General features: G+C 34.9%; 2 protein-coding genes across 8 annotated transcripts in view; one reads left to right on the top strand and one right to left on the bottom strand.

Annotated features, from left to right (window-relative positions):
* LOC139963637 (uncharacterized) overlaps positions 1-14,339 on the top strand; it is a 664,171-nt gene that overhangs the window by 329,295 nt on the left and 320,537 nt on the right. The window lies entirely within an intron of this gene.
* Positions 1,451-14,339, bottom strand: part of LOC139963620 (NLR family CARD domain-containing protein 4-like) — a 72,407-nt gene continuing 59,518 nt past the window's right edge. For all 3 annotated transcript variants that reach the window (XR_011791642.1, XM_071964593.1, XM_071964592.1), the window contains 4 exons: positions 12,112-12,147; positions 8,578-8,622; positions 6,495-6,534; positions 1,451-4,919 (listed from right to left, as the gene is read on the bottom strand). Coding sequence is in view for 2 of the 3 variants with exons in the window: in XM_071964593.1 (XP_071820694.1) it covers positions 6,496-6,534; positions 8,578-8,622; positions 12,112-12,147 (120 nt within the window). In the remaining variant the exon portion in view is untranslated. The remainder of the gene's footprint in view (positions 4,920-6,494; positions 6,535-8,577; positions 8,623-12,111; positions 12,148-14,339) is intronic.

The following is a 14,339-nucleotide window of genomic DNA, read 5'->3' as shown; positions in this document are numbered from 1 at the left end:
ATGTAACCAGAATGAAGACACTGGGCTAATAATACATTGACATTTGTGTATATACTTATAGACTTAACAGAATATTAGTGGATAACTCCAAGCTTGGGAAAATGATTTTGGTTAACATTAAAAATATTGAGATTATATCTTCAAGTTAGTACATGTGCTAACACCAACAGTGCAGTAGAATACAGTAAGCAGAAGAAGAAAAGAAACGGATCACAGAATCTTTGATTTGAAGTTTTATTATTTTACAAGTCAATATTTTGATTTCACGGCGGTTCTGAAGGGTCAAACAAGTTATAGACTTACTGCTTTAGTATGTAACACGACATTCAAACTATTTGATATTATTGTCAAGGTGTCATGTTTGTGTAAGTCTTGAATTAACGTGGTTTGGACGTGCTGTGAAGTTTAAGATACAACACGGCATCTTGATCATTTAATATTTTTGTAATTGTTTTGTTACTTGACGTGTCAACAAATTTCTTTATTTTGACACATTTCAAAGTTATGGGATACCGAGCTCCATGGGGGTAAGGCAGCAACTCGACAATTTATCCATTTTCGTCAAGATATAATGTTATCGTATTAGTTGACATTGCGACAAATATCACGTGATTGAAGTGTTGTTGTCCCAAACATATAGAACAACAAGACAATTTGACAATTCTTTTTTCAAGATTTTAAAGGTTAGCGTGACTTATCAACTCGACAAAGTCATATATGTTTGACGTGTTGTAAAAGTTTAAAAAAGCAACAACTCGACAACTTCTGAAAGTCTGAAACTCGACAAGTAATATACAATATTTATTCTGATGTCGTGTTGTACTGACACAGTAGGTCTTGGCTGTACCTTTCAAACCACCATACGATTCATAACAATAACAAATTATAATAAAATGTTATCAAATCAAATTTATACCTGATGGATTTTGTAGTCACAAGTTACCTAAGAATTTGGTACAATAATAAGATACAAAATGGATACCAGACTGAAACAAACTAGATATGGGTTTATTTATTTGTTTTTGAACAAAACGAGGACACGTTGTAATGCATGGCTTTTACAATGTAAGGTGTTTTGAAACGAAAGCAACAAAACATAGTGTAAGGTCCGTGTTAATTCTCTCTAGGATGACGGAACAATTAGCAAATATTGACTTTTACAAGCTAATAACGTGCTATAGCTAATCGAATACGAGCTGCATGGCTGACCGACTATATTCTTTCACATTACCTATGTTCATTATACAAACATATCTCTCATTATCTTTGTTTAATCACATGAATGGTAAAACCGTAAAAGAAAGCAACAATGCGAAAAGACAAAAGAGCGAAAAGGGAATGAAGAAAGAACAATAGAAAGATCGCAAATTACGGAAACATTTATAAACAATGTGTTATTTCGAATATAATATATACAAAGAAAACAACTTATAAGGACAAGAGATTTAGAGTTAATTTTTTTTTAGCAATTCGCAAGTGGAAGATGACCCCAGAAATGGTTACAATAATATGTGCACAATAACTTGAGGTTATAAAATGAAAGGACCTGTTCGTGTGCTTGCAAGAGTCTTATAGCTTGGACAATTGAAGCCAAAACATAAGAACTTGCAATGACGTGGTATTAACAAAATAACGATATTTTCATGTAATTTTTACAATCTGCAAAATATTATAAAATAATTTGCCATTATAAAACCTATGATCATTTTTTTTTTCCATTGGATTGTTAAAGAACTATTGGTCTCAGCCATGAGTAAACTACAAGACCTATCATATATAGATGTACGATCATTGATTTCAAGCTTCAGTACACAAAATGTTCAGATTGTCATTATCTTGTTCTAATTATTATTGAATGACGTCACAGACACGTCACGGTATTGTCTTTTATCGGCTGTAATGTAACTTAAGGGAAGATACATAACTAAAGTATACATGAATATAAATGTCTAGCTTGCGTAGTAATAAGATAAAGGAGAGTACAATAGAAACCGATCATTATCTTTAAATTAACTGATTTGGCACAAAATATTAATGTTATGCAATGATCATTATAATACGTAATATACCCGTCATCGTAAACCACACAAAACATTATGTTTACAGTATATGCTTTAAATTCCAAATATTAGAGAATGAACTATGAACAATACAAAAAGGCAAAAGCAAAAAAAAAAAAAAAAGCAAAAAGCACCACACCCCCAAAAAATAATATATTTCAAAAACTGGTAGCTGTAAGTGGAGGTAAATGATGCCTAAACTGTTGTTAATGGTAACAACAAACTGTCACAGGCAATATTTAAGCCAAATAAGAAACAAAAACTAAATAAGTGACGTCATGTCAACTGGAAATGTCTTGAAGTTCGATATACACCAAATCGTCCTCGAATTTATTTTCTCCAGTAAGATCACTCCGATATTACAGATCAATTATAGTGTAAGATGCAATTGTTGACCAGAGATCATAGGATCTCCAACACATTCGATGAATTTTCAATAAGATTACTTTATGACAAAACGCAAACAGTAAAAAAAAAAAACTAAATATTTGTAAACGGTTTCGAAGTTAATAAAAAAAATACGTATAAGTTTCATTGTAATTGTCGAAAGACAAAAGTAAGCATAAGAGGTTAAATCATTTCACTGAGAAGTTACATTGGTATATTATACAACCATCTTCACAATTGATTATTCTCTGTCAAAGATATACAATTGATATCACATTGATCTGAAGACACATCAATCCCCACCCATTCCCCCTTCCACCCAAGGTTCACGAATTTCAGAGTGATTATTCTGATCTGTCTTGGACGCTGAAAATGTTATAGATAAAAATATGACAAATGGGTTTCCTAACTTGAAAATAGTTGGGGGGGGGGGGCAATCGATTGGGATATTCATATTAATAGTTCCCTTTGACAAGTTTGACTTTATTAGCTGGGAGGTGGCCTTGGCTCTGGTGAGGGGTAAGGAGCCTTCTATATTATGTTTAAGGTGGGCAAAGTGCTTGCGAGCTAAACCAGTCCGCAGGGTACAGCACAGTCACCGGGTGGTCTCTAACTTAGTTTGATTCTTCCGGGGAGGGGTGATCCCATGTCTTGGGCGGAGGTCAAGCTCTCTGCCGTCTCATATTTTTTATCTGTTTTGTTTCTTGATTTTTTTCTGCTCCCAAATGTTGAAGGTAACTGTCTGTACTTATGCCTACCGTATTACATTTTATCCACTTTAATATATGTTCCGTTGTTCCGACAATTATATTAGTATGAAGAATTTAATAATACAAATAAATAATAACAATTTTAGAATATGTCACTTTCATTTAATTTGACCACAAGTTGGTGTATTTTGGGTCAACTTGTAATTTCCTGAATCTTGGGTCAACTTGGCACTACTATTATCTGGTGGTAGCGTAAAGTGTGGTTTAACGGTTAAATATACATTCATGTAAAAACAGAAACATTAAAGAACTGAGACAAGAATAACACTCATTGCCTCTGATTTTAGAACTGTTTGATTTTACAATTACGTAACTTCAGTATGGTATTACCATTATGTAACATCAGTATGGTATAACCATTACGTAACATCAGTGTGATGTTACCATTACGTAACATCAGTATGGTATTACCATTACGTAACATCAGTACGGTATTACCATTACGTAACATCAGTACGGTATTACCATTACGTAACATCAGTATGGTATTACCATTACGTAACATCAGTATGGTATTACCATTACGTAACATCAGTACGGTATTACCATTACGTAACATCAGTATGGTATTACCATTACGTAACATCAGTGTGGTGTTACCATTACGTAACATCAGTATGGTATGACCATTACGTAACATCAGTACGGTATTACCATTACGTAACATCAGTATGGTATTACCATCACGTAACATCAGTGTGGTGTTACCATTACGTAACATCAGTATGGTGTTACCATTACGTAACATAAGTATGGTACACCATTACGTAACATAAGTATGGTATTACCATTACGTAACATCAGTATGGTATTACCATTACGCAACATCAGTATGGTGTTACCATTACGTAACATAAGTATGGTACACCATTACGTAACATCAGTATGGTATTACCATTACGTAACATCAGTATGGTGTTACCATTACGTAACATCAGTACGGTATTACCATAACGTAACATCAGTATGGTATTACCATTACGTAACATCAGTACGGTATTACCATAACGTAACATCAGTATGGTGTTACCATTTCGTAACATCAGTTGAACTTTATTCTGAGTAAATGCAGCCAAATATCATCAATTAAGTAACAATGTGACAATTGATAGTCCGTTTAGTGCAGCATGCGATTACAATTACACATTCGAATACTACATTAAGTATCAGTAGTTAATCCGTTTAATGTCACAAGAAATTACATAAGGAGATACAACACAGCAGTAAATCCGTTCCATATGTCGCGTGATTGAACAATCGCTACATAAAGAAGTAGCAGTTAATGCGTTCTATATGTCACATGTCTATAGAAAATAATGAGTTCAGCAGAAAAGGAAAGGCTAAGTCCTCTCAAGATTTATTTTAATTTTGTTTGAAGACGAGAATCGTTGATAATTAATATCTACTCGCAAAATATATGATCAATAATGAGAGAGGCAAAAGACGGTCAACTAAATAAAACAGTCTGCTATGACATCTCTGGAGACGTTACTGAGAAGAATGTCAGACTATCTGCTCTCTTTCAACCCACCCCCCACCTACTCCTCTCTCCACCAAGCTCCCCTTCCATCTCCATCTTGCTCCACACAGCTATATCTCCTTCTCTCCACCTCTCTGTCTCTCTCTCTCTCTCTCTGGAAGAGTACTCCGAGTAAGACATCTGCTGTTCCTCGCGGCGATAACCCTAGTTCAAATATGTAACCTAGAAAGATAAAAAATTATTACTATTTAAAAGTGTTGTCACCTCCACGAACAATTGCAGTTAATGAAGGAATGACAGAAAACAACAGATGTCACCTGTTTAACATACTGCCTGCTACACAGAATAACAGGCATCCCCTGCTACACAGACTGACAGAGATCCCTGCTACACAAATAACATGAATCACCTGCTACGCATACTGACAGAGATTCCCGCTACACAGAATACAGGAATCACTAGCTACACATCCTGACAGAGATCCCTGCTATACAGAATAACAGGAATCACCTGTTACGCATACTGACAGAGATCCCTGCTTCACATAATAACAGGCATCACCTGCTACACAGACTGATGGAGATCCCTGCTACACAGAATAACAGGAATCACCTGCTACACAGACTGCCAGAGATCCCCGCTACACAGAAAACAGGAATCACCAGCTACACAGACAGATCCCTGCTACACAGAATAACAGGAATAACCTGTTACGCATACTGACAGAGATCCCTGCTTCACATAATAACAGGCATCACCTGCTACACAGACTGACGGAGATCCCTGCTACACAGAATAACAGGAATCACCTGCTACACAGACTGCCAGAGATCCCCGCTACACAGAAAACAGGAATCACCAGCTACACAGACAGATCCCTGCTACACAGAATAACAGGAATCACCTGCTACACAGACTGGCAGACATCCCTGCTACACAGAATAACAGGCATTACCTGCTACACAGAATAACAGGAATCACCTGTTACGCATACTGACAGAGATCCCTGCTACACATAATAACAGGAATCACCTGCTACACAGACTGGCAGACATCCCTGCTACACAGAATAACAGGCATTACCTGCTACACAGACTGACAGAGATCCCTGCTACACAGAATAACAGGAATCACCTGCTACACAGACTGACAGAGATCCCCGCTACACAGAATACAGGAATCACTAGCTATACAGACAGATCCCTGCTACACAGAATAACAGGAATCACCTGCTACACAGACTGACAGAGATCCCTGCTACACAGAATAACAGGCATCATCTGCTACAGTGACAGATCCCTGCTACACAGAATAACAGGCATCACCTGCTACACAGACTGATATGAATTATCTGCTGTCATATTATTTAAAACCTATCTAATCAATTAAGGTTTAAAACAAGTTTGATCCCGGAGAGGTATTTCTCTTTTTCTTTCCATATTCCTATTCAGACCTTATTAGTGAGATGCAGAGATAGTTGTCTTGAGTGATATTATTTGTCAGTACTGCTTATAAAAGATGTTTATTTACCAATGATGCGTCCTAACGTTTCAGTCCTGTCAGAATATTCAGAGCTCAGTCTAAATTACTTTGTGAGAAAATATCTCCCCCGCCCCTCCCCCTCCCCCGCCTCAAACTTCATTTAGTAAAGGTTTGGTTTCAGTTGATAAATAAAGATGATACCGGTCAGGAAGAAGTATGTAAGTGTGCAGTCTGTTTGTTACAACAAATCTCATCCAAAATAAAACATTTGATTATAACAGTGAGTCTCATTCAGCTGTGATATTCATTACTAACCTCACAAGACTGTGCATTTCTTTGTTGACCTTCTCCGCCTCTGTGCCAAAAAAAAGTAGAGAAATTCCCATTTATCCATTCTAACAGGATGATTCGAGAGAAAGCTTCGGATTACCTTCATTGCCTTCATCAAACTCATGTCTGATCTTCTTCTTACTTACAAGAGTTCGTAAGGAGTACCTTAACTTATATTTCAATACACTTTTTGATGTAAAACGTTCAATTATTGGGTATGCAATTTACTACAACTGCTATTACAGAAAAATAGTGATGGCCGTTACTTGTAACAGACTCCCGCCAGTGGTTCAGGTAGCAGTGCATCTTCAGATGATTTGATCGATTTAGTGAATAAACAAAGCTATTGTTTTGTTTAGCCAGACGCCTTCTATTTACATAGTATTATAAGTAGTAACGATAATGGATTTCTGTACTGATCTCTTTGAGACCGTTTTATTAAGTGCTATGAAATATTTAGTATAATTCATCGTATTAATTTGAATTATTGATCACATTTTGATCTCAGTTGATACTAATGATCTAATTATACACTACATATGTGCCCTCTGACTGATAGGTGTAATGACTAGTTGTAACGTAATATGTCTGCTGTCTCTGCTCATCAACATTAAATGTATCAAGATGTGACAGAAGGAGAAACCAATCATTAGTTTTAATGTATATTCAGAGATTTTAAACAACTCAGCAGAGAGTTGATATTTGAGTTATAAAATTTGAACGACTAAGATGTCATAATAAGCTTCAAATATGAACAGACTATTAGTACATCTCATCCTTCGTATACATATGAGCGCTGAGATAACAGCTGAGGCTCATCAATATAAGTGACTGGACTATCAAGTCTAATATACAGACCATTAGTTCAGTTCCTTAGATGCAATTCAAAACTCATAACAAAGACAAATGATATTGGATGCCATTAAGAGGTGTTATGTTGTTTATATAACTTTAAAAGTAACAGGAACATTTAGGACTGCACAGGGGAGTCGTCATGAATTAAGCATCAAAGGGAACATTCCAGAAATTAGCTTTTTATAAAGGTGAAGATACAGAAAACATGATTAGCTATGTAAGGAGAATTAAAACCCAATTTGTTTTATTTGACTATAACATATTAAGACAGTACTTCTGCCTAATGTCACCATTTAATTCATTCTCACACTTAATCTTATCTACTCAAATATTCTTCCATATAACATACACTAACACTAGTGATATTGTATAGCTCTATCCATTATACAATATAGTAGAATCAGCTGAGTCGAATGTTTAAAGGAAAACAAATTATGTTAGCCTCTGCAGGTGGATGTATCAGATATAGCTCTATGTTCTTTTAAGTTAAAATGCGTTATTACAAAATTAGAATGATATGGTCCAGACAAAAACAAGCAGCTGTGACTTTGATACGACTATTCATCATCTGATTACGCTTGATCGCTAGACCATCATGACATTACTATTATCATTCATAAATTAGCTTCCTTTATCTAGTTCCTCTATAAATATAATTATGAAATATAACACAATTATTCTTGCTATCCGTCAATAACTGTCAAAAATAATGGCCAAAGCATATGAACAGTTACTCAGGATGAACAGTCAAAGATCCCTGATAAGATCATTAAAATTGATATTGTTTATATTATAGGTCACTTTTGAAGTCATTCTTAGCTCAACATTATAAGCAATATACAAGCTTCAGCTTGTTTGCAATTCAAGAGGCAAGCCTGAGCGATCCGTGATAGAATAACATTCCAATTACTCAACAGACGTATAGGTGGACATGTGGTTATATACATATAAGAAGGAACATTATATAGTAAATTATCAGCAATTAACACGAACTCTCACATATTCCATGTTTACGTATATATATATATGTTTATTTATGCTGATCTCGTAGATTTGACGAGCTTTGTTGTCAACTGTTCTCCATAGATGACCTATCGTATTCATGTTGTATATGACTAACTGTAAGTCTGTCTCATGAAGATTAGCTGTTGTTTTCTTATGGAATATAACTTAGTATGAGACAAACTAAACATGATGTATTCGATATTCTTACTTCTTCATCTGTATCATAAGACAATGGTCTAGGTCCGATGTAACCCTGCAAGAAGGAGAAACAAATAATCATACATAACTTAATAAAACCAAGGTCATCCTTATTAAAGTGCGCTATATTTATCTGCCTGTTATTCATGTACACACATTTCTGAATATGTTCCTTTCACCCTGCAGCTGTCCTCTGGTCAGATTGAAAACGCAATAAAACACGGAATCTTTTGAAATTTAAAATTTATTAATTAAGAGAAGCACGAGTTGTGACAATGATATTTTAACAAGGTTCAAATATTTTTACGGCTTAAACCCAAGAGTTTTAAAAAAATAATTGGGTTGCGTTTTCCGGTTTTTATTCACCCTAAGCCAGAACTCCCACGTACATCGAAATACTTAAAACAGAGAAACTTTTGAAAATAAAATATTTATTTGGAAGACCGTTAACAATCATTTATAACGCACTACCAACATTTTACAGTAAAAAACAATTGCACGATAGGAACAAATTCATGTATTGCGAGTTTCCGTTTCCTGCAAATACAAAGAACCAAATGAGTAAAATTGCAGACATGCGCTAACTTCTTCAATGACGTCAAGCATATCTAACGCACGGTAAAGTAATCTCAAATTGATGGGAATGTTTTCCTAAACAGTGCCTCTTTATTGTTAATTTTGTTATAATTTTGCAAGTCATGGTAGTCACTTATGTTGTTGCTGGAAATAAATTTAAAATAAGGTTATCACCATCACCGGTAACTTCCGGTTGACAATCAATTATGTGACCAGAAAAGTAAAGTCAGCTACACGGCTAGTGTCAGTGCCTATACCCCAAACTAAACTTGTGTAGGTTGTATATATATGCATAGGAGAAGGACAGAGATTCCAGATTTCTATAAACATGCGTGTAGCGAGAAATAGGGTAAAGTGATTGAATAATGAGAAGTTTGACGTAGGTTTGCTAACAACGAGATGTCAAGATAGTTGAAACTGTCGCACATTGTAGAAAATAAGAACTTGAAGCAGGGTTGGTGTCACGTGTTGCAACGTATTTGACAGATATGTAGCTAATTGCTCATTGTCCACTTTATAGTTTTGACATAAGAATGGACATGAATCATACGGTCTCCATGCACGGGAGTCGCATAATTAATACAAAATAAACGATTAAAGATGTGTGTATTTATATTATGATTCCTCTTTTCTGAAAGAAATGAAGGTATGTTCCATGAAACAGGAATTATCTACTTTTATTTCTTACTATATTGTTAGTTTCTGTGTACAGTATCAGTATAGCGATTCTTAATTGATAAAGGAGGTAATAAGGACGTTGAAGGTAGAAAGCCGCCGCTGTATATGAAAATAGCTTAACATTTTTGAAGGTTTAATGACGTTTAATAGACGTCCATGGGGGGGGGGGGGTGGGAAGGTATTAATATACATCTTCATCCAACTTTAGATAACATACGTTAGATCATTTAGTCGGACGAATCCGTCCTCCATCGGCCTTCAAACAATTGAACTACACGCTGCTATTTTTCTGCCTTCAACAGAAATACTTCATCACGTCAACTCATCCGTCTTCTGCACGGTGACTATACAAACCCAGTATTCGTTATTAACAGTACGTCCATACAATCATAGCTGTACGTGCAAGCTAACTAAACATTAACTGGGCTTCAGTCATTTAGATATAACATGCCTTGAAAACAGCTCTTGTGTTAATTATGTTAATAGAAGACATAAATCAATACTAAACATTCATAAGAACATTTTTTGTTAGCTGGACTAGCCAGGTGTCATTATATATAATGAAACAAATATAAATAAACAGAGAGAAAAGATATAGCCTTCTGATATGCTGTTACATGCGCCATCTATTTGTAAATGTGTGTAGGCAACATGATTAAGATTAATGTTTACATTGAATATTTCTAAAACGAAATTTCATGAATTTGGAAAATAAAATAGAATGATACCTTATATCTCAATGTGAATAGTATTATATTTGTTGTTAAAATAATTTTTCAAATTGTCAAGTTACACGGTTAAATACTAACAGTATCAGGTTGTGCTAGAAATCAATCCATTTTTAGATAACAATCTTTTCTAAATTACTTATATTTCTCGCTGCTCTGGACTGACATATATAAATTGATTTAAGTATATTGCCCAATTACTGTGTTTATTCGTTTGATTTTTAGTGGAAATATTGAGGAGGCACCTCACATACACGTAGGTTCATCTCCATTAAATACCTACGCCGTCGCTACCATGTCAGTATTGTCTATAGGGACCCCCATTGTAACTTACTTGATGCACGTGATCCCTCAGATATTTCATCATTTACGTTTTATATTGTTTCTAGTTTTCTTATATTTGGTATAACAACAGCTTGGTATGCTCACATTCCACAGTGAATGGTTTCTACTCTGAGTTAGTCATTTTATGTCACAATAGACCCTCTCATATCACAATGAATAATAATGATGCTATAACCCATCGGATACCCTCACAACCCAGTAAATCATTAAATCATCTTGCTCCTAGACTCACTCATACTCACATTATACCAACAGAGCGGACCAGTTTATCTCTCCAATGTCAATAATTAATTTGTTCCTGTTTGACGGATATGTGATGATGCTTACATGCAAACTTTATTGCATCGTTTACCGAATTTCTGTGAGAAGCTTATAGCTCCTCCTTAACCATTCCAACCCCTCCTCGACCCTAGAGAATGATTCTCATTAACTTATATTATCAAAGAATACCGGAGTATAGATTAATGCGAGATTTGAGTATACACTTCTACAGTTAGCTCTTTGTGTGTTGAGAAAATTGTTACACTATGGTAACACTGTAATCGTCATCTGACATTTAATGATGTTAATATCTTTTTTTTATGTAACAATAAAAGTGACTTTTAAAAAACAAATCAGTTCCTTTAATAGTTGTTAATCTGTGAAACTATGTTTCGCGAAGAAATGAATGAACAAAGGATTTACTATAAGAAATTTAAAAATAGCTTCTTTGATACTTTTTGAACTAGTAACGAATTATGATATGCACATCAGCAGAGTGATATGAAATCATCATTAAGCATCTACCGGAAGGAGGGGGGGGGGGGGTTAAGGCAGACATTTTCAAAAGCAATATCCCAATCCTTTGTGAGTGTGTACGTGTGTCGGCTTGTCACGCTCCATAACATTTTACTAAACCTTGTAGTATTTAAAAGTCTATCTATTACTTTGTTTATCATTTCTCTGACTGTGTGTGCGGAAGGAAGATTATTTGGGTCACATCTAAACTTGACATTGAGAACAGTGCTATCATCATTACGAGATATAAACTTGTAACTTGCCCATCTAAATTCCCTGTTCGATACACGACAATTATAAATCTTTCCTCCATGATGAGAAACAAAGTCTAATACTCTTTTGTCTTATTTCTTTGTTCCACAGTAATTAATATATCTTTTTGTCTGTTATTAACATTAACGCTACTAATTAACAGGAACATTAATCTATGTCTCTCTTACCTCTTCTCCTGGTAGATTACCCTCATAGTCACAGGCCTGAAAGGAAGAAAATATTATGTTCATGAAATTTTAAATTGAATTGCAGGAAAATATAATAACTTGAATGCAAAGCCACAAATATATATGATATATCTTCACAAATATCACAGTAAACTATTCTTGGCAGGTAAACACACATCTGCATTGAACACACTAAAGTCAATGTAGGAGACGCACTCGTCACTGTGTACCAAAAATACGGACTTAATAATATGAATATTAACACTAGCTTTATAGGAAAGACGATGTTAGTTTAAACCCGTCATCAAACACTGAGTGACATCATCAAACACTGAGTGACGTCATCAAACACTGAGTGAGGTCATAATTATGAGCTTCTCATTGAGTTGATAAGATAGATACCATAGAACGAGAAGATGACGAGAAGGGAAAAGAGGGCAGTATTCAAAAATAGACCCCAGAACATCGTTGTTGGATCGATGTAATGGACAAAATATAGCAAAATATTGAGTAGTCCCTGCCCCTTCGTCTTAGATATTCTGTTTCTGTGGTATTGTTGATCGTGTAGAGATATCCATGAAAGTTTGCAGTTGTATGTTGAACTCATACACTAAGAGACACAAGGGAGAATTAAATAGACTAGTGTAGATCTCTGATCATTGAAAATAAATTATCATGAAATATAATAAACCTTGTACAGATTGTTTCTTTCTAAATTTACCCTGTGTGTGTATGTTTAAATGGAAGTTTTTACATGCGCACATCATCAGTTTTCAATAGTTGACTCTCTTTTCAACGTTAGGCAACGAAAATTGAGACCAGGAAACGACGGTCTGCACATTAAGGAATATTTACATTGGGTTTATGTAACCGATACGCCCGTGCGTCTATTAGACTAGTATAGACAGAAACCGTATGAGCTCGTCATTGCTTTGTCTCTATGTATTAGCTGGACTCGGACTTGGTTTGGGTTGCTCATATACTCTATATAGAACTCTGTTCGGACTCGAGATTACAATATTCGAACCAAGTATAGTCTCGGAATCAGGACGTAAATGGACCCAACTACATCAGAATGTTCCTTATAACTATTGAATGGTTCTGATAAAAAGAGTACTAAAAACAATATGGACCATGTTAAGATACGAGGCCCGGATATTGCATTATATAATCGTCAGCAATTGAATGTATATGAAAATACAATAGTTAATATGCCGGGTGGTATAAATTTACAAATTCGACCACATTACCAGATTCTTTGAACAACCCCCTCCCTCACTCGGGCCCAGGCTCCTCTGAGATACTATTTTTAAAATTGTATTCAGCAGTTATTCAAAAGACGAAAGATATACATAATACGAATATTTTAAAACCACCATTAGTTCAGATTCACCGTTGCATTTTTTTTGTCATAATGCTGCTGCGTATTCATAGTACTGTACATACAGAGGATGGTACAAGAAGACGTTTCTTGAAAATGACATAAAAACCTTGAAGTGAATCTTTTAATTAAACTTTTAAGTAGTCACCTCTCCTTAAATGTTCATGGTATGCTAAAGTACATCAATTTTATGAAACTTACCTAAAAATCTATTTGTTTCTTAGTTTCAAGTTAAAACCAGATCTGCCCTTTCATATCTAAGCCTGCTTGTACACACACATTTATGTCAGTCACGTATATATACATTCATCTAAATAAATAATAAAATATAATCAATTGGGCTCCCCCATTACAACTGAAACTATTATAACCGAGCAATATTTACTAACTGTTGTATTACTGCGTACAGTGAAGTCACAACGTAAAGATTCTAGAGATGAAAAGTATGCATCGATATTTTCACCAATAAAACATTTTTGACTGAGACGATGTGAAAGAGAGACATTACAAGCACGATAGACTAATTTTGTTTTATAAGGAATTATCTGTCTGAATATTCTCCACTTTAAATTGAGAATGTTTATTGATTCACAAGGCAATTACATCTATAAGGAGAGTACCATACCTCATGTTATTTGTATCATACCTCATGTTATTTGTATCATACCTCATGTTATTTGTACCATACCTCGTGTTATTTGTAACATACCTCATGTTATTTGTACCATACCTCATATTATTTGTACCATACCTCATGTTATTTGTACCATACCTCGTGTTATTTGGACCATACCTCGTGTTATTTGTACCATACCTCGTGTTATTTGTACCATACCTCGTGTTATTT

Source organism: Apostichopus japonicus, chromosome 22 (genome assembly GCF_037975245.1).
Source record: "Apostichopus japonicus isolate 1M-3 chromosome 22, ASM3797524v1, whole genome shotgun sequence".
Classification (NCBI taxonomy): Eukaryota; Metazoa; Echinodermata; class Holothuroidea; order Aspidochirotida; family Stichopodidae; genus Apostichopus; species Apostichopus japonicus.
Note: the sequence above shows the minus strand (reverse complement) of the source record. Positions and strands in the feature narration are given on the sequence as shown.